A 21,667-nucleotide genomic window follows, 5' to 3' on the forward strand; every position below is an offset into this window, starting at 1 on the left:
TATCCTACTCAAAACCTTGAAAGAAGACTTGAAGTAAAGAGTTTGACTTAGTCATAGTAGAGATCCGGAGGATCTTCCTTCTTTTGCTTAGTTTCTTCTTCTTTCGCCTCTTGAGTCATGTGAGCTTCTTCCCTCTTTCTTTTAGTGTTGTTGTCCTTCTTAAGCTTAGGACAATTCCTTTTTGTAGTGTCCATATTCTTAACATCCATAGCATTGGATTTTGGACATGTCTTTGTTGTTTGTTCTTCAAGGACCAAATTTGTCAAATTTACCCTTCCCACATCTTCCTTTGCTTTAAGTCTTGCTTCCTCTGTCCTGCATAGAGACCACATTTCACTGAGTGTGGTTGCTTCCTTCTTGGAATATATCCTTCATGTGAAGTTGCCCCAATCCTCAGGTAGAGTATTGAGTACTACAATTGTCATCTCCCTATCAAACATGACTTCCCCAAGCTCTTGAAGTTGATATCTCATTTCAGAGATTTTCATGAGGTAGGGAGCTATTCCTTCCTTTGTTATCTTCATCTTGTACAATTCATTTCTTAGAGATATTACTTCTCTGATTGTGGATACCGAGAATAGCTCTACTAACTTATCATAAATTTCTTTTGATGTTTCAAATTTGGAGACGTATGGAATGAGAGTCTTTGATTGATTCTATTAGAATCCTTTGAGCTCTTGTCTCATCCTTATTGTAATTAGCTAGGGCTTGAGTTTGTTCTGTAGCAGGGATAGAGATATTCCCTTTGACATGTTCTAGGAGATCATTCTCCTTGAGAAGTAAATCAGTCCTCTTCTTCCATGCAAGAAAGTTATTGGTACCTACCAATTTGTTTTTTTCCTTGCAAAAAGACATTGATGTATATTCAGAGGGGGACATATACTTGATAGATTTTGAGATGTAGTGCATTTTCTTTCTCCTTGAAGACTTGATGACTTGCCTTCCTAGGATCTTAATGTTCTTCAAGTTGCCTTTTCCAAGTGGACTTTCTTGATGATGAGATTTGCTTGATGACTTGTAGCTTGATGTAGGTCCTGCTTCAATTTGCTCTTCTTTGTAGGTACATTTTGTAAGGCTCTTCTTCTTGTTATGTAATCTTCGAGGATGAATGATAGGTGATAGGCCTTCTTTTCCTTGAGTAGATTTGGCTTGATGCTTCAACCTTGTAGATGTCTTTTTTTTATGAGTCTTCTTAAGTTTTCCCTTTCTTTGATGTGTCACCTTAGCTCTGATACCATGTTGAAGAATCTAGGGCAAATAAATGGAGTGTGATTCTTCGTTACTTGATAACAAGTTGTGGAGTCTTTTTACTTTTTCTTGTGAGCTTAATCTTCTTCTTATTATTATTAATGCATGTGTGTGTACTTCATCAAACTGCTACCAAAACATAAGAACAAGAACACAAGATGTTGGCTCTCTGCCAGGGCCAAAACCTCTCTTCTCTTGAGAGGAAAACCCTTCGGTAATTTTTCTCTTATTGAAGCTTCCTTCTTGATCAATGCCAAACCCTAGACCCTTGACTAGAAGAACCTCCAAGCACAAGTAAAGTCCTTCCTTTTCTTTGCACTATGTTTCCCCAGCACTTTGTCTACCTCCCTCCGGCACTTCATTCTTCCTTCCACTGTAAGTAGATATTCTAGAAGAGATACTTTTCCTTAGTGATATCCTTCACCTAAGCATACTCATTCCTTCTCTTGATCATTCGAGTTCATTCTTCGTCTACGGTGGAAGGCTTAGTGTGACAACACTGCAGCCCTAATTCTCGCACGTGTGGGAGGTACCCTAGATAATTAGGGTACTTTTTCCTTCGATAGAGAGAAAATCTACTTCACTTGACTTGACAGGCCATGTAGACCTAATTTCTAGCCCAAACAATGATGAACATGTGACTGTGACCTTACTGCTGATATAATCACAGACTATCCTATCTTTTCTCGCACATGTGATTGCATTAACCCTAGAAAACAGTGGTTAAATCTTCGGTGGTGACTTCTCCTTCGTTGTCCTTGGAGACCTTTCTTTCATCCTTTTACTATCGTTTTCTTGCCTCCTTATGTTGCAGATTTCAGAGATATGAATTTGTTATCTTTAGAGGAGGGGACAACCTCTATATATAGATTGTCCCTCCTTTAGGCCGACTTGTTGCTTTGAGGCCGACTTGACTTTCTTTGCTACATTAGGGGCTTTTAATGGTGCCATTGCTTCTTTTGATGGTGTCTTTGCTTGGAGGAGACTTGACTTTGCTTGGAGGTGTCTTCTTTAACTTTTATACATAAGTATACATAATGTAACATACCTTTAAGGTCTTCAACATAATTCTTTTGACTCTTTTGACTCACCTATAGCACTTTGACATGTGCTAGACTTACTTCAATGAGCAAGAAACTCATTGATATATATTATAAAAATAATATTTCTTTTCTTAAATAAATACAAATATCAAAAGTACATTTTTGAAGACCGAACCTAGTTACATTTCCTTCAACATTCAAGTCCCTCGAAAAGTCCCCGATTTTTCGAGGGATGGCATGGAAGTCCCCAAGTCCCCAGTGGAGTCCCTCGCCAATCAAGGAAGTTGTCGACGAGTTATAAAGTACTCAGATCATCGGGATGAAGGAAACACCATGAATTTTGATGGGGACAGGTCCCCATGCAACATAGACAGATTTGAAATTGTCATTTTACCACCGAACAACGAAGTCACAAAATCCCTAAGACCGAAGTCATAATATTTTTGTATTAAGTGGATCCTCATTCAAAGTTCAAACAGATATTGCTAGTGAGGGGTCCTTAATCCCAAATTGATTCCATTGTAGAAAGATGTGACCATTACAGACATCGATTACTAATTCAAATTAAGATTCACAAATAAAAAATAAATAAAAACCCAAATTAATAAAGAATAGTCGATAATCGTCATAATAGCGTTGGAGAGAATTAAATGGATGTATTACGAAACATTGTGACCATCAATAAAAAGACGCCTCTCCATACTTACGAGAGATCAACTAAATTTACACTTGCCATAAATCATTATAATTGGAGCCAGAAAGAAGACAAGTCATTAAGGGTATTTAGAAATTTTCATCAAGAAATTTAAAAAAAAAGAAAGTTAAAGATATGTAAAACGTCACCATATTAAACAAAAAGGAGGTTTAATAAAAAGAACGAAAAACAAAAGAAAAAGAAAAAAACACATATTAAAGAATATAAATTATAAAACTATATACATTTGATTAAAAGTTATTAAAAGGGGAGTTAAAATTATCTTGAAAATCAAAAGGTTATTTTTAGACCCCTAAGCTCATCTACATGAAGCAAAAATGGAGCCTAATTCAGAAATAACAAAAGGAAGATTTTCATAAACTTTATTTAGTTGTGCCCCAATGCTATTTAAAATTAAGGGGACTCTTGCAGGGAAAAATGTCACTATTTCTATTTTGCCAATCAAAGGTAAAAATTATATAAACCCTAAAATCGCAAACCAATTAGTGATTCCCGAGTCAAATATAATCGAAAGATTAGACTCTCTTAACAAAAAACAATATGACATAACCAATTTACAATTAAACATTGGGGATTATACATTTACATCGCAATTCTTCGTTCAAACCCTATGGAACAATCAAGGTGACATTATTTTGGGTTCACCTTGGATGGAAACCCTAGGATCCTTTATCCTAAATACGAAGAAAAAGTTCTTGACATTTTCATACAAAAAAGAAAAAAATAACACTTCAAGATATTACATTGAAGCCAAATTCAATAACGCTAGAAGACATACAAGATATTCCAAAGTAATTTTTCAAGAAAGTAAAAAAGTATTACAAAATATGCAAAGAGAAGTTGACAAAATTACCTCTAAAAAAATGAAGAAGTTTCTCGCCTTAAGTACCATAGTGAAAAATTACTGACGCAAATTAAGAAGCTTAAGAAGGACAAGAAGTCTTTGGAAAACAAGGTACAACAGCTTATTGACAAGGAAGCATCGAAATATTCAAATGTAGAAATTCAAGTTGAAGAGAAAGGAATGAACACTAATCTAGTGAACAGCGCAATTCAAGAAGAAGACAAGTCAGTTGAAGAAAAAACACACTCAGATGTTGTAGTTCAAATAATGAAAATTCCAATCGAAGATTTTGTAACCAACTCAACAACATCAGTACCTGAAGTAAATCAGGGAATTGTCACACACATGATAAGGGAAAGTCAAACCAAAAGAACTCCTTATCTACAACTGAATCAGAATAATGGACATCTCAAAAAATCTACGAATGCTTATCACTCAGAACTTAAACAACAAACTTATGTTCCGAAGAATACTGCAGTTTGCACAATTTACTCTGGTGATAACAATTCATCACAAGTTTCCAATAACCGAATGATTCCATAGAAGATTGATTTAGGATGGCCAGATCCCTTCTTAGTGCAACAATTATGTTTATCACTTAGAGGATCCTATCATCATGTATCAACTGAGATGACAAATTCAAAGAACTCAGAAAGATATGAAAACATTAAAAGACCAAGAAACAAAGGAGACGCCTTGTTAAGCAATAAGCTTTGAGGACAAAGCTTTTTGAAGAGGAAGGCAATGTTATGAATATAATTTATATAAAAATAATAAAATAGTAAACAATAATAAACATAAATAACAATTAATTAACTAGTAGTTAATAATGAAGAGGCATGTCTCTAAGGACATGATTGTACGTGAAAAGGTACCTGCCTAGGGTATACAAGCAGGTCCTCACTCTCATTTCTATGATCATTCTCATTCATACATTTTAATATATATTCTTGTATCCGCAATGGAGATCTTCATGTTCCTAGTCTTCTGCAGTATTTTATTCATGAGTATACGAACTTTGTTCGTAACACCTATATTCTTTTTTGGAGGCTTGGAGTTGGCTCGGAGATGACTAGCAAGTGACATTGTTCTTGTAGGGCATAGTTGACCCAAAGGAGTACATTTCTAAGGAGGATCAATGGAGGTCATGGGAGCTTGTTATAGAGCTATGTTGTTAATTTTTGGTATGTTCTATGCTTAGAGCAATTTATTTCAATTTTCACAGTTAGCTCAATATCTTTTCCAGATTAGCAATCACGTCAAAATTTCAGTAAACTGCAGATAGAACATAAACATAAATTGCAGAAGACAAGCCAAGATAAGAGGACACAAGATGTCGCGCTAGCCAAGGACAAACCCTAATGTGGGGAAACCCTTGATCAATTCTTCTTATATGTCCTTCAATAGTTCAGCAAAGAGATAGAGAGAGAGAGAGAGAGAGATAGTACATTTACAACAAAGGTAAACACTTTGACTTATCTAAATAATAACATTGATCATCTTCAAGAAGATGATACATGAGGTAGTTGAACTCAGTTGAAGACACGCTGCTTCAATTGATTCTCCAAGGTGACTCCATTGCCTTGCTGCACCTATCATTGTGTTGCTCCTCATCATCATGTTGCACCTCATCGTGCTACACCCATCATCACTATGTTGCATCTCATCATGCTTCACCAATCATGACTATACCATGTACTTGCCGCACCAAGTATCATTGTTGTCCCAAGTACTACTGTTACACCTTGTTGCACCATGTACTTGTTGTCCCATGTGCCATTGCTGCACCATGCTGTCACACTGTTGCCATTCCATGTTTTCCATACCGTTGTCCCAATTGTATTGTTGCACCATGTTGTCATACAGCTTGTCTCATGTGCTTGCAGCACCATGCTTGCCATGTTGTCCATGCTTGTCGTGATGTCCATGCTGTCCAAGCTTGCTACGCTTGCCATGTTGTCCAAGCTTGCTATGCTTTCCATGTTGTCCCATGTTTGCCTTAGCATTCCTTTGTTGTCCCATTTACTATGCAGTTGTCCCATACAACTCCATGCTTGTTGTTGCCTAGTTATATTGATGTAGCTATTGTCCCTAACAATCATGCTAATTGTGCCATTATTGCACTATGCCATTGCCATACCTTATTGTTGTCCAATAGCCTTGTCATACCTTGTTGTTGTCCCAATAGCCTTGCCATACCTTATTATTCGTGACTAATCTGGTTAGGGCACTAGGCAGCCCTACAGTCCTCGAACAGCCCTCAAGAAAACTATGGTATACTCTCATGAGACACCTCCCCTAGCACGTTGTTGTTCAGGGCATGTTTGAACCCTCAAACTCTCCATGCTCTCCCTATTTTGAGGTGGTTATGACCGCGGCCTACCACAGTCCCACGATGTCACCTACAGCCCAACTTTTCGCTGCCCCAAACAACCCTTCTTCAACTCGACCTACCCTCGGCCTCCTTCCAGCAGCTTGGTGCCTTGTTTTAGGCCTTAAAATAGTCCTCCTTTTCAGTCGCATTAGTCCTGTGTCTAGGGCACCATATGCCTGTGGCTAGGGCACCATAGGTATGTTTAGGATAGCGTTAGCGTTGTCTTCTAGGACTGCCTTAGGATAGTGTTAGGCTTCTTCCTTGAGCTCCTATAGGTCAACGCATAGAACCCTTCCATCGCTTTGTTGGCCTCCCTTCCTTGTTGTGGCTAGGGCAACCTCTTTTCCTCCAACGTCTAGGGCTTCCACTCCTAGATTTCTCTTCCACTAAAACCCAAGACAAGTGGAGAGAAATCAAGATAGAAGTGTGTGTATGAAATGACTCTCAAGTCATCTCCTTTTATACTAAAACGTTGAGCACATGTGGGGTTTATTTGGTTGTTGGCCAACCTTGACGAATTGTGTTATAACGCAAATAAATTCATCACTCCATGAATACTTATCGGAATCGGATGATATTTAGATCAATCCTACACCTCTCGATGATCCAAGAAAAATATCAGTTGCCATAAATAAGATGACCCCTATGGAGTTTCGCCCTAGTTGCCAATTTTAACACTCCCTCTCAACTAGGGAGAACTCCTTCCTGATTGAGCTTGAAAGGAGAGATTACATATCTTTTGATCTCATTGGGAAGAGTGTGAAGCTTGTCAAATTAGAGGAGATTCTTGCTGGACCTTGGGAGGAGCTTGTACAACATCAAGGCACCAAGGTTGTAAAGTTCTTCTTTGTTTAAAGTTAATACAATCAAGTTCATTTTTCTCAATAAGCTATCTTCTATGGTTTATTTCATGAATTCCTTGATCATCATGATAAATATGATTTATTATATTGGCTATGCAGGTGTTATTTGATGTGTGCTTGTTTGTGTTTGCAGGTTCTTTAAAAGGAAACTCATTTGGACGGTCGGAGCGTGGCTGCCACAAACTAGCATTGGACTTGAGGTAGGGTCTAAAACATCTCTTGGCTTTTATTTATAAATCGCAATATTTAGAGAAAGGTAGAATTTGCTTGTCTTACTTGTCGCTAGATATCTGTAGATACTAGAGAGATTGGTCTTGTCCGCAAGAACAATTTATCCGGCCAACAATATGTTCTTCAATAGTTCAGCAGAGAGAGAGAGAGTACATTTACAATAGAAGTCAACACTTTGACTTATCTAAATAATAGCAAAGATCATCTCCAAGAAGGTGATACATGAGGTCGCTGAACTAAGTTGAAGACATGTTGCTTCAACTAATTCTCCAAGGTGACTCCATCGCCTTGCTGCACCTATCATTGTGTTGTTCCTCATCATCATGTTGCACCTCACCATGCTGCACCATGTTACACCCATCATCACTATGCTACATCTCATCATGCTTCACCAATCATGACTATACCATGTACTTGCCACACCAAGTATCATTGTTGTCCCAAGTACTATTGTTGCACCTTGTTGCACCATGTACTTGTTGTCCCATGTGCCATTGTTGCACCATGTTGTCACATCGTTGCCATACTGTTGTCCCAATTGTATTGTTGCACCATGTTGTCATACAGCAAGTCTCATGTGCTTGCAGCACCACGCTTTCCATGTTGTCCATTCTTGTCATGTTGTCCATGCTTGTTATGCTTGCCATGTTCTCCATGCTTGTCATGTTGTCCATGCTTGCTATGCTTGCCATGTTGTCCAAGCTTACTATGCTTGCCATGTCGTCCAAGCTTGTTATGCTTGCCATGCTATCCATGCTTGTTGTTGTCCCATGTTTGCCTTAGCATTCCTTTGTTGTCCCATTTACTATGCAGTTGTCCCATGTAGCTCCATGCTTGCAGCTGCCTAGTTATATTGTTGTAGTTTTTGTCCCTAACAGTCATGCTAATTGTGCCATTATTGCACTATGCCATTGCCGTACCTTGTTGTTGTCCAATAGCCTTGTCATACCTTGTTGTTGTCCCAATAGCCTTGCCATACCTTGTTGTTTATGGTTGATCTTGTTAGGGCACTAGACAGCCCTACAGTCCTCAAACAGCCCTCAAGAAAACTGCGGTATACTCTTATGAGACACCTCCCCTAGCACGTTGTTGTTCAGGGCATGTTTGAACCCTCAAACTCTCCACGCTGTCCCTGTTTTGAGGTGGTTAGCACTACGGCCTACCACAGTCCCACGTCACCTACAGCCCACCTTTTTGCTGCCCCAAACAACCCTTCTTCAACTCGGGCTACGCTTGGCCTCCTTCCAGCAGCTCGGTGCCTTCTTTTAGGCCTTAAAACAATCCTCCTTTTCAACCGCAGTAGTCCTGCGTCTAAGGCACCATACGCCTGCGGCTAGGGCACCATAGGTATGTTTAGGATAGCGTTAGGGTTGCCTTCTAGGACTGCGTTAGCGCTGCCTTAGGATAGTGTTAGGCTTCTTTCTTGAGCTCCTTTAGGTCAATGCGTAGAACCCTTCCATCACTTCGCTGGGCTGCCTTCTTTGCTGCGGCTAGGGCAGCCTCTTTTCCTCCAACATCTAGGACTTCCCCTCCTAGATTTCTCTTCCACTAAAACCCAAGACAAGTGGAGAGAAATCAAGATAGAAGTGTGTGTATGAAATGATTCTCAATTTATCTCCTTTTATACTAAAATGTTGAGCACATGTAGGATTTATTTGGTTGCTGGCCGACTTTGACAAATTGTCTTATAACACAAATAAATTCATAACTCCATGAATACTTATCGGAATCGGATGATCTTTAGATCAATGAAGCGAACAAAGTTCCTTCTTCAGATTAATTACTCCAAAAGACTTGGAATATCAAGATATCCATGAGGATACAAATATTATATATTAAATGTGTGAATAAGAATGATTGATACAATGAGAATGAGAGGCTTGCTTGTATACCAAGCAGGTGTCTCTTCATGGAGAGCCATGTCTCATTTAGACATGCTTCTTTAACCTAATTACTAATTAACTCATTGGCATTGTCCAAAGCGCATGTAACTCTCAATCAGGACCCTGATGTATTAGCATGGATCCCAGCTGAGCATGGGAAATACACTCTTAAACTGGGCTATAACATCTGCTACTGGACCATAAGCCCACGCACACTAATGCATGGTGGCAACAGATATGGAGATTGAAAACTCCACCACCGGCACGTCTCTTCATGTGGAGTGTATTAAGCAATAACACTCCCACAAGTGAAGCCCTTATGCGCAGATCCATACACAGCCCGATTTGGTGTATATTATGTAAACAAGCATTTGAATCAAACGAGCACCTATTCTTGCTCTGTCCATCTGCCACTTATTTCTGGCACTCATCTGTCTATGCGGAATGCATGGCAGGGTACTTCTATCTCACAAGCATGGAACAATTGGACTACTGATCACAAGGGAGCAAAAGCACAATGTTTACCTCAATAATCTGCTGGACCTTATGGCTCACCCGGAACCGCCTTATTTTTAAGAACGAATCCGCCCACTAGCCATTGCTCATTGCAAAGGCAGTGGCAGTCTATCATGACATCCTTGAAGAGGCAAAGGCACACACTCGCAAAATCTCAGGACCTAGTCGGATTGATAAATCGCAATCGTGGGCTTTCTTTGATGGGGCTGCTCAACCACATGGCTACGGAGGGGGTTTCTTATTATACCTCTCGAAACAGCATTACTACAAAGTCCATTTAGGACTAGGGGAGGGAACAAATAATTTCGCTGAGCTTATCACTCTCAGACACTTGCTCCATTTTGCACATGCTCATAACTGCACTTCCATACAAATCTTTGGAGACTCACAAATTATCATCAATTGGTTCAATAACAAAAATCATTGTCATGCTATTTCTCTACAAAATATTTTGGACGAAGTCTACAATCTCAAAGCAGTTTTTAATACAACCTCTTGTCATCATATATACAGGGAACACAATGAAGATGCTGACAAACTTTCCAAGGAGGGCTTGCTATTACCCAGAGGCTTGTGGATAATCGATGAACAGCAGGGATCAGAGATCTATCAGTATCATCACAGGCCATATATAGATCAGGAATACTATAGGGCAGAAAGGCCTTAAGTATATTTTTATTTTTGTGTTAATATACAACTATAAACAATATGTATATATTTATATTTCTGCTGAAAAAGAGTCACACGAACTGAACATTGGTACAGGAAATGGCAAGGCCATACTTTTTGAAATGGCTATTATTTTGAAAAGGTCCTCGACCTATAGTTATCGCATATGCCTGTAGGCATCTACTACATGTAATTTTTTCCCCATAATGAAAAGACTACGATTTTTCCTTTGAAAAAAACATTGCCTTCCTCCTCAAAAAGATTTGTCCTGAAGCTTGTTAATGAAAAAGGCTTGATCTCTTTTTCGGCTTCAAATGTCTTTCTGTCTCGGAACAGTGATCTTCATCGATACAAGTTGATATGATCTTCTAAGTGACAAACAAAATTGTCGCACCGAGAAGGGATCAGGCCATCCTAGATTAATCTTCCGTGTAATATTCAGATCACTAGAATTTTGTAACGACTTGTCAACATAGGACTAGACTGAGGTTACATCACTCTTCTCTAGAACATCAGTTTGTTGTTTCTGTTCTGTGTGGTCCCGATACGTAGCTTGATTGAGTTGTATACACTCATGATTCGGATGTCGATATGGAACTTTTTTGGTTTGACTTTCCCTTATTGGGCATTTGGCAATTTTTTTATTTTCTTTTGGCGAAGATTTTGTTGAGTTGGTTATAGAACATTCACTTGGGATGTTCATTGTCTAAATTGCAACATCTAAGTGTGTTGTTTTTTCAACTGACTTGTCTTCTTGAGTTGTCATATTCACTCGATCGGTATTTGTTCCCTTATTTTCAACTTGGACTGCTACGATTGGAGATTTCGACACTTCTTCTTGAGTGAATTGCTCTAACTTATCATCCTTAAGTTTCTGATTTGTTCTAATAATTTTTATTAAGGTTCTTTAAATGCAAGGTTTCCTCTTCTTGTTCTGATAAATGCTTCTTGAGTTCTTTCTTTGTGACCATAGTCTTCTTCACTTGTGCCAGTAATTTTTCAACGTGGTCCTTGAGACGAGAGATTTCTTCATCCTTTTTCATTACTTCTTTGTAATGCTTCTCAACAAGATTTTTATGTTTGTGTTCTAATGCTTTCTTGTTTTGCTGAAGTTCGGTTGTTTTGTCATTCTCTTGATCTTTTAGCTGCACTTTCTTAGTACACTGGATTACATCATTTTGTGGGAGTGATGATCAACATTCAACTTGGAATATGGATTCCATTTTCTCTCTCTTCATTAAAATCAGCGTGTTGTCGCTCAAGTATTGTCATTAATTGTTCTATATCTCTTGCGAATGATTGTTTTTGTTCATTACTTAGAGATTCCATATTTTTTTTTTTTTTTAAATTGACTTAGCTTGTTATACTTCTAGATACCTTGGGATTATACCTTGTATCCCAATTTTTATTTTTACTTTTTTGATTGAGACTTTTTTTTATAATAATATTTTTTTAATAATATGTAATTATCTTAATTAAAACTATATAATTAATATATAACTTTAATTATTATATAAATTTAATTATATAATTATATAACCTTTTACTTATGCACTGTATGAAAGAGTACGAATATGGGCGGGTGTGACGTCGCTTGACCGATAGAGGCACACGACAAATCGCAGCACATTGGATTGGTCAAACAACGCTGGAGAGAACGGCGGTCGAGGCAGGTTGGAAGTCAACGAGATGAAGGCGGTCGAATGGCATGGAACAAGTGGCAAGGTTAGTCGGCAATGGAGGAGTGACCAGGGAATAATGCGGACAAGGAAAATTATGACTACAGCTCGATAGAGGTGGAGGGGAAGATGAGCGGACAACTGGAAGTGTGGTGTGCGGACGGACGGCAGGCCGGTTTTACAAGGTTTATGGGGTGGACAGCAGTGGCTTCCTTCCTACTACAGATTTGACCCTGGCAGCTACGGTTGGTTCGACAAACAGCAACAAAGTTGTGGATGTAGTGAGGGTTTGTGGAGTAGTGGTGGGCTGACAATGATGGTTTGATGGTGCAGCAGAGGCGAAGAACAAGCGAAACGAGCAAGCTGAATCGAGTGGCTATGTAATGGCGGCGGCGGAGATCTGGAGTCGATATCGTTATATGCAGGCGATGTGGTTATATGTAGGTTGGACGAAAGTGGAAGCAGCAAGGCGGATGCGAGAACAGGGGAAACTTCAAAATCAATTGGCGGCTCTGGCAACCACGCTGTAACTTATATCAAACCTTTTTATATATAAGTTTTCTTTTGTTATATAATTTTTTTTATTACATATAATGTCATTACCAACCGGTTAAGGTCGAGGTGGATGGCCTATTGGGTGGCGGTCGTCGCTCTGTTGGCAGATATGCAGTTGGGGTTGTATCAACAGTTGTGTTTGTGTGCAGCTATGAATATGGGTGTGGACGTGGCTTTGCTCTGGTGGTGGCTACGGCGATTATGGGTGTGGGTGTAGTGTGCTCTAGTGGCAGCTGCGTTGGTGATGGATAGTTGCAGCCAGAGCGGTCCGTGCAGCTATCGTTGTTTTTTTGTTTGGTTTTTTTTTACTTATATTTTTTCTTTCAATATAATTTTTTGTATAGTTTTTTTTTTCCTTAATGGCCACATCCCTAACGAAAAATTGGAGAACCTCCCTATATGTATGGCTAAAAGCCTAATTTTGAACAAAATTTTTTGTATAGTTATTTTTTTTTCTTTTGTTCTTAATGGCCACAGCCCTAACGAAAAAATGGAGAACCTCCCTATATGTGTGGCTAAAAGCCTGATTTCGAACAACAACGAACTGGCAAAGGGTTGATGGCCAAAGCACTGGTGATCAGCCAATGTGGCTCTGATACCAAATGAAGCGAACAAAGTTCCTTCTTCAGATTAATTACTCCTGAAGACTTGGAATATAAAGATATCCATGAGGATACAAATATTATATGTTAAATGTGTGAATAAGAATGATTGATACAATGAGAATGAGAGGCTTGCTTATATACCAAGCAGGTGTCTCTTCATGGAGAGCCATGTTTCATTTAGACATGCCTCTTAAACCTAATTACTAATTAACTAATATTTATTTAAGATTATTGTCATTTACATTATTTCCTATATATTTATTCATAACAATCAATCCTACACCTCTCAATGAGAGGGATCCAAGAAAAATATTAGCTGCCAGAAATAAGATGACCGACATGGAGTTTGGCCCTAGTTTCCATTTTTAACATATGTGGACTTACCTTCTGCAACTACATCATCTTGAATCCCTTATTGCATATGAATTCACTTTGGAGCATCAAATATGTACCCTTGGAGTGGAATGCTTCACTTGTGTTAGCCTACAACTGCTCATTATAGGTTTCTTGAAAGGGCTTAGACCCACATTTTTTTATTGGCCTCCCATACTACTAATATAAATAGAGGAAGGAGAGTGTCCTTCTCATAATAATCACATCACATCATTGTACCTCTTCTCTCTGTACTTAGCTTCTTGGAGGAAGTTGCTATAGTTTCATCATGAACCCTAGGTGGAGTTATGAATCCTAAAGGAGACATGTTCATTTGGAGTTCGTTCTTGTGACTAGGGTTTGCTCTTGCAAAGGAGACATTAGTGATTATCACTCTTCTTTCTTTCTCTTGGATCTTCACTTCTACTTTATCTCTCTATTGGAGATGCTAGGGTTTCTTGGTTTTCTTCAAGTATCTTGGAGCATCTTGGAAATCTAGCATTAGAGTTTATCCCTTCGAGGTTTGAGATTAGGGTTCTTAATTAAACCCTAGGGTATCTTTTGAGGATTAGGAGAGAAAAGGATGTCTTTCCATGGAGGACTTGTTGGAGAGATTCTTGCATGTTATAGCTCCTTGGTTCAACTAGGGCTTTCATGTTCCCTAACTCAAGTTTTGGTGATTTAATAGACTTGTACTAACCTTGAGAGAAGATTATGGTATGTACATGTACCTCATCTTGAGCATGTTAATGAAGTTTTCAGCTGTCCAAAACTTGTGCATTTTCCCTATTTGATTTTCAGTCATATATTTTCTTCATATATTGTTATTTACAGTCATATATGTCTTAATGATTTGACATAAAGGACAATTGTTAAGTGATTTAACATCACCATTAATGAATCTAAGGGCTGTTGGTCTGCTATTATACCTGCTGTTTTTACTGCTGGTATAACTGCTTAAAAGTGAATTTTCAAATCTGGTTCATGTGAAATAAGTTTCCCTAGAGGAATGAAACTTATCCAGGTTGTTTGGTATCTTTTCTCCTTGGATTTCCTAGAAGATTGGGCTGTTAGAAAGTAATATTGTACCTTTTCTGCTGCCATTTTATACTCTAATTCATAACAGCCCTAAAGCTGGAAATTCACAGGGTTAAGATCTGGGAAACCTCTAGTCAAAGAGGTGAAATTTCTGTTCTGCATTAAAAGTCAATGAGTGCAGAAAATTCTACCAAAACAATGATGTATAATATCATTATTGTAGAAGAATCCATAACTAATTATCGAGAACTTTACCTGTTGCAGCCATCACCACTGAAGTAATAACCTTTAAAGGGTTTAAAGTAGGTTGTTTCATATCTGTCATGGTCACCAAAAAGTGTTCTGAAACAACCAGGCCATGAACTCTTTATGCACAAAAATCCACTGCATTCTCCTTCCAATTCAACCCCATTTTCGTTTACTACAGCAGGCTGGAAACAATGGTTTAAGATGCTAAATTGGTCAATTACCATACAAAAACAATCGAATAGTACATTTTAAAACACTAATCATTGCTTTGAATGAAATAATTTGATGTATACCTCGACACCAAAGAATGGAAGAGTGGCAGAACCTGGTTTCTGTGGCCAAGCACCTGGTAAAGGGGTGATCTGTGAATACACCAGGAGAAAATGAGATATCAAGCTCCAAAGTTGTGTGGCATTTTGACTTCAGTATCAGTAGCCTCATAAAAACATTGTTTTGCTGGTCTCTTTTGCGCAGAATGCAGAGTTCACAACAGCACAGTAATACTCTTGCTTAATTAATTTGGAAAAATAACTTGTAAGAACAGCAATATACTTGTGGATTGAAAATGTTCAAAAACTTATAAGCATATTGATAAAGTATACCATAAAACCACCAGTCTCAGTTTGCCACCAGGTATCTGATATAGGGCATCGGCCATCTCCAACAACATTGTAAAACCACCTAAACAAAAGCCAAAAATATTGCTATGATAAAATTTGTTATGACAATATTAAGAGATGATTCGCTGTTTGGAAATAAACTGTGAAATGCTGAGAGAAGTAAACATAAAGTTCCAGTTCGTAAACTATAAGAGAGAAACCCTGTGAGGTTTCCACGAGCTTTTGATCACAACAGTTAAAACACCACATAAGGTAATATGAAGATCTTGCTGCATTAAGAAATAATTTCCATTAATATAATGTCAATAGATCCCTATGAGTAGCTCATGGTGTATCTATGTCACACTAGATTTGCACACCTCCATGCTGCTGGGTTTATGGGTTCTCCAACACTTCCCAGAACACGTAAGGATTTTCGTGAATAATGTCGAACATACTGCAAGATAAAAAGACATTTAAAAAATTAACTGGTTTGTTGTGGGAAAATGTATAAAACTCAAAGTAACTTTTCCAATTAAAACATGAGATAAAGAATATGGGAGACAATATATTAGAACCCTCATTATTTTTAACAATGAGAATACATCTGAATTGTATAAGAAAGACAGCAAGGAAAAATCTAATAGTCTACCAGTAATTCAATATCTTGTTTACACACAATCTAATTACAGAAGTTTCTAGCCATATATGACTTAATTCCAAATCCTACATGCACATTATACTAGTCAGGCCCTGACCAATCCGACCAATAGCACAGAATCAGAATTGGCTGGTTTGTTACTGAACCGGCCTCTTTTCACTTTTGTACAAAACCGGCCAATTTCATACAATGTGACTAAGGCCCATCATAACACATCCTTTAAAAATAAAACAAAATTTATGAGTGAGGCAGCATAACATTCAACTCTGGGGCCCTACTAATGCTATGTAATTAATAATGTTAAATTCTTAAAGTAAAAATATCAAAATGTTAACATTACCATTAATTGTTTCAGAATGTTTGAGAGTGGTTCTAACCTCATTGGATTTCATATGAAGAAAATCAGTGTTACGGAAATTGCGATTTTATCGCGATAACATCAAAAAATCGCGATTTTTTCATTTTCCTGATAATATCGCTCGATTAATTCAGTGATTTTTTCAACAACAAAAAAAAACGCTTGAAATTTTCTTTTCTTTTTTTTTGCCGATTTTTTATGAGGATGAGGTGACACAACCTACCCAGGCTACCCCTATTACCAATAGAGGATGTGGTCTACCTCCTGTAGCTCCTAGTTCTTCAGCTTCTAGAGCACAGCAGAGTCCACTGCCAACTCCACCGGCATCTACATCTAGAGGGAAAGCTATTGCATTTTCTTGCAAGAGGGGCAGAGGAAATCAGTAGTATTAGTTATTTGGTTCATTGCATTGTATATGACATTATGACTCATGATATGAGATACATTATTATATTTTTTGTTGATATTTTGAGGCTGAGTTGGGACTCAGGAGTCAGGACTGACTATTAAGGACATGATTCACTGTTATGTGTGATGTGCACTAGAAATGATATTTCACGTTTTATATATTAGTTCTTTTATCATATTTATGTGTCAATGTATTTATTTTATGTTGTAGATGCTTTAGATATTAAAAATTTTGAAAAAAATGAATATTTTTGTATTTTACGATTATTTCCCGATTTTTCCCCTCGCCGAATTAAAATCCCAATAACAATTTTCGCAACATTGGAGAAAATAGAATTTTAAATTCACTCAAGTTTTCAAATTTGGAAGATTGCAACATTTCCGTGAGGGTATGGAACTAGCAAATGATCAAGAGAACTAAGCCCTCTATGTACCTCAATATTGGTGGCACTGATTGTCAAACTCCTCTATCATGACCCTATTAAAAATGTATCAGTCACTACAACAAAATCTCAATTTGACATGTTAAGCTTTTTTAATCTTATTTTAATGTTTAGAGGGTAATATTCATGATGAGGATCCCAATATAGGCTATGATTTTGATGATACGTAGGTATTTGTTATAGCATCATTCTTTTGGACTTTAGAGGCCATATACAGCCTCTTTGTTGATGTACTTTTGGTTCCGAGATGGATTGCACTCAATGTTATTTTGGTTGTATGCACCCTTGCTATATATATGAGAAACTTTGCGTATTCAAAATTTGAGTTAGCATGTTAATTTTCACAGGGCTATGTTGACCATGTCATTGTGGCCACTGCAGGCCATGTTGACCATGTCACTGTCGACACTGCAGACCATGTTGACCATGTCACTTTGGGTCATCCTGGGCCATGCGAGCGGACCATGCACCTGGGCCATGCAAACCACATACCTGGGCCATGCAAGCAACCCATACACCCAATCCATGCTCCCAGTTCTTTGGTCCAGTTCTTTTCTGATTCCAATCTGGTTTTTGGTTTGATGACCAGTCTGGTTTTGATAGCATTGGTCTCGATTGATTCATGAAGGAGGGGAAGTCCAAGACAAGTGAGGGAAAGAATGTAAAGCAAAGGGCATTGAATGCAAAATATTTGGCAAATTCCAAGTATGTAGTTGCATGCCCACGTCAATATCAATGATCATTAACAAAAATTTCCCTACTCCTTGAAATATATATGAGACATTTGGTAACATGATCGATCAAGTGAAATCTATCATTCCTATGAGAGATATGATTTTAGACTTTAATAGATCCCTATTACTAGAAGAGTAATGACAAGGACATTTTCTATTCGAAATCTATATGAAATAGGAAATGCATCAAAAACATCATGTCTAACAATTGTTTCTCGTTTCTATATGAGAAACATGTTTCCTAAGAAATGTAGTGATTTATCAAAAAATATTGTTTGTTTTTCTTGCAAAAAGAGAAAAGGCCACAAAAAAATTCAAATGAAAACAAAAAATCCCAAAAATATATAAAACTGCTCGAACCCTACCTACCATTATATTTTGGGATTCCTACCTATGAAAATTTGGAAGACCCAAATTTCTACTACAACAACTGATTAATATCCTTCTATTTGTTAATTACTGAAACAATTATTTACTGCATCCTACAGAAAATACCGCAACTAATACATTGCAACCTTCACCAATTAAATTAAATGCGGAAACAAGAAATTGAGCAAGAAAGAAATATAGAACACATGACACCGTTAGTCTTGGACAAATGTCCCCGAAAAAAACCCAATGTGGGAAAATCGGTGCAGCAACTGAGGGATTGTATTATTAAGCAGTAGTTTTCTGAATACAATCTTTGGATGCCTTGTTGGCTATCCAATACAGAGAATATGACTGTCAGAGAGATGAGTGAGATGTACCTCACGCTATCACTGGTGATCCATGACTGATCTAGCCCCTGAATGGCCAGCCCCTAGCTGCCTCTGCTCAGTTTCAGTGCAATCACTGCATTGCTTTGTGTCACAACTTCTGGGAACTGCGTCACTCTTCATGGATGATCGATTTGCCTTTGAGACTTCGACTTCTGCCCTCCCGGTCTCACACCCCATCTTCAGGCTCTGGAAATCGATTCTACAACAAATTTGTGGATTTCCTCTAAGACTCAACGATACCTCTACGTAGCCCTACACTGCCCAGTGTAGCCTCTGCGCTACCTCTTTTGGATCTCTCTCTACCTCCTCTATAATGTATTCCCAGATCACGAAACTCTCCAACTGGAACTATCCCTACCCCTCACTACAAGAAATCACTTAGATCTTCTCTCTAGCAACTCTTGAGCTGCCCTCTTTGAGAAATTCGATCTCTTGATCTCTCTCCAATGTGTTTCCAAATGCCCATCGAAGTGCTTCTTATAATCCTCCAGTTGAGTAATCAACGTCCCAGATTAGATTCTAATCAATGGCTTAGAACATTTTGACTCGATCTCTGTCTTCTTCTAGAAGTTTCACCCTCAGTTTGATTAATACCCTTTAATTATTTTAATTTCCTAAGTTTAGACTTAGGCAACCATTCAAAATCATTAATTATTTCAATAAAATTGTCTCCCAGTGGAATTTCCCAAAATGATTTCTGGGTATTGTGGAATACATGTGTCCTAGCCTCCCTGCAAATCTTGAGGCTTAGAGCACATCCGATGCTATCAGAAATCAACACTCCCTCTTAGAGAGGAATGTGCTCTAGTAATGCAACCTGCTGAAGCATCACCCTTCTTTTTAACATCTCCCTTTGTGTTGTTGATGTCTGACATCACTGCCCACCAACTACAGTGCAAATGCTGCATATGTATTGCTGCTGACCCTGCCACTACCAACAGTGCATCTGTACTGCAACCCTCATAAGTTTTGCATCTCTGCTATTGTTGCCACTGCCACTGCCAACACTGCATCTGCACTGCAACCTTCTCCAACTGTTGTTGTTACTGCATCAGCAACAGAAAAGCATCCAAAATTACTGAACTAAACATGTTTTCAATATGTTGCATCTGTTGCTAGTCTCTGCGTTGACCCTCTGAAGCCTCTGTGTTGCTGCTAACTCTGCATTGTTGCCAACTCTGCTCTGCGCTGCTCAGTCTCTGGCGCTCCTAGCCACTGCAACTGTCACTTTGACACTCCTCTGCACCAATTGGCACTGGTCCATCCTACTACTTCTAATCTGGGCTTCCATAGCAAAGGTAATGATCCGAGAGGTGGACTCCTCAAGGATCCTGCCCATCTACAGTTCTTTCGAACTACAGTACTATATCACCCCACCTCTGTTGAATAAAGTTGTCATTGATGGCATCATAGTTGAATTGTTGGAACAAACCCTAGATATTGTGCAAACCCTAGGAAACCTAAACCCTAACTACTTGACTAGACCCTAGGTGCATGTATGAAATTCTAGCTGCACTTCCCATAACGAAGCGCTAGCAATGATGTCATTATGATATCATGTTTGCATTGTTGAAGCTAGCCATGTCGGACATTAATGATGGCAAGCCAATAACTTGCCCATATACATTGCCCAAGCTTTGTTGGAGATGCCCTAAGAAAGAAGTTACCTTGTTGAAGATGCCCATGAAGACATATTAAAAAGGCACCCTAGCCTTGTTGAATGATGCTCATAATTCCCATGTGATGAAGCCCTAATCTAGTAACCCTAGATATATGAATATGTCAAAGAAACCCTAGTCCTTGTATGCAATCCTAATGCATGAATATCACATGCACTAGCATGTCAAAATAGTGAAAAAATTCTAATTCACTTGATGCTCTAATTCCATAAAAGAAATTCTTTAATGGGGTTGTTATGAAACAATATGCATATGATGAAAGAAAAAATAAATTTCCATCATTAGAGGTCATATCTTGAAGGGAATACTATATCAGCTTATAGAGGAGATCATAAGCCTTCCAATGAGTACTCACTTGCCTCCTAATTCCTTACTGTTGAAGAGAAATCAACTTTTGAAATTAACATATGTCAAAAAATGTCAAACTTTACAAGCCGACTTGAGTAGGCTCATAACCTTTGACAAAGAGACGTGTCCCTTCAGAACATGAAAAACCGCTATAAATATAAACCTAAATTCATCCATTCAAGCTCAGATTTTTCGGAGGAGACAAGACAATAGGTAGAGAAGCAGCTGCAGCCTAGAAAAGCAAGGAAGACAAGTTTGTGGAATTATTCTTGGGTTAAATAGTCTCCCACTGGTTCGAGCTAGGAGTAGAGAAGTTGTCAAAGTTGTCGTGGTCGAAGTTGTCGTAGTTGTTGTGGTCAAAGTTGTCGTAGTTTTCGTGGTCAAAGTTGTCGTAGTTGTCGTGGTTTAAGCTATCGTAGATGTCGTGGTTTAAGCTATCGTAGATGTCGTGGTCGCAGTGGTCGTAGTTCAAGCTACCGTAGTTGTCGTGGTTGAAGCTACCGTGGTCGAAGTTGTCGTAGTTGTCATGGTCGAAGTTGTCACAGCTGTCGTAATTGTCGTGGTTGAAGCTACCATGGTCGAAGTTGTTGTAGTTGTCATGGACGAAGCTGCCGTAGTTTCCATGGTCGAAGTTGTCGTAGTTATCGTGGTCGAAGTTGTCGCAGTTGTCGTTGTTGAAGCTGCCTGGTCGAAGTTATCATAGTTGTCGTGGTCGAAGCGCTGATTTATTGGGATTTGACAAAAAGAGCTTGTTGAAGTCTTCTCTTGAGAACAAAATAGGGCAGAGTTGGA

The 21,667-nt window shown here is 38.4% G+C and overlaps 1 protein-coding gene across 2 annotated transcripts in view; it reads right to left on the bottom strand.

The window, feature by feature from the left end:
- The window catches only part of ACS (acetyl-CoA synthetase), a 288,618-nt gene that overhangs the window by 49,589 nt on the left and 217,362 nt on the right, over positions 1–21,667 (bottom strand). For both annotated transcript variants that reach the window (XM_089446615.1, XM_089446614.1), the window contains 4 exons: positions 15,864–15,940; positions 15,487–15,565; positions 15,178–15,246; positions 14,891–15,066 (listed from right to left, as the gene is read on the bottom strand). In XM_089446615.1, the coding sequence (XP_089302741.1) occupies positions 14,891–15,066; positions 15,178–15,246; positions 15,487–15,565; positions 15,864–15,940 (401 nt within the window). The remainder of the gene's footprint in view (positions 1–14,890; positions 15,067–15,177; positions 15,247–15,486; positions 15,566–15,863; positions 15,941–21,667) is intronic.

Source organism: Pinus tabuliformis, chromosome X (assembly GCF_031772625.1).
Source record: "Pinus tabuliformis cultivar Carrire ecotype Pingquan chromosome X, CPIR1, whole genome shotgun sequence".
NCBI classification, from domain to species: domain Eukaryota; kingdom Viridiplantae; phylum Streptophyta; class Pinopsida; order Pinales; family Pinaceae; genus Pinus; species Pinus tabuliformis.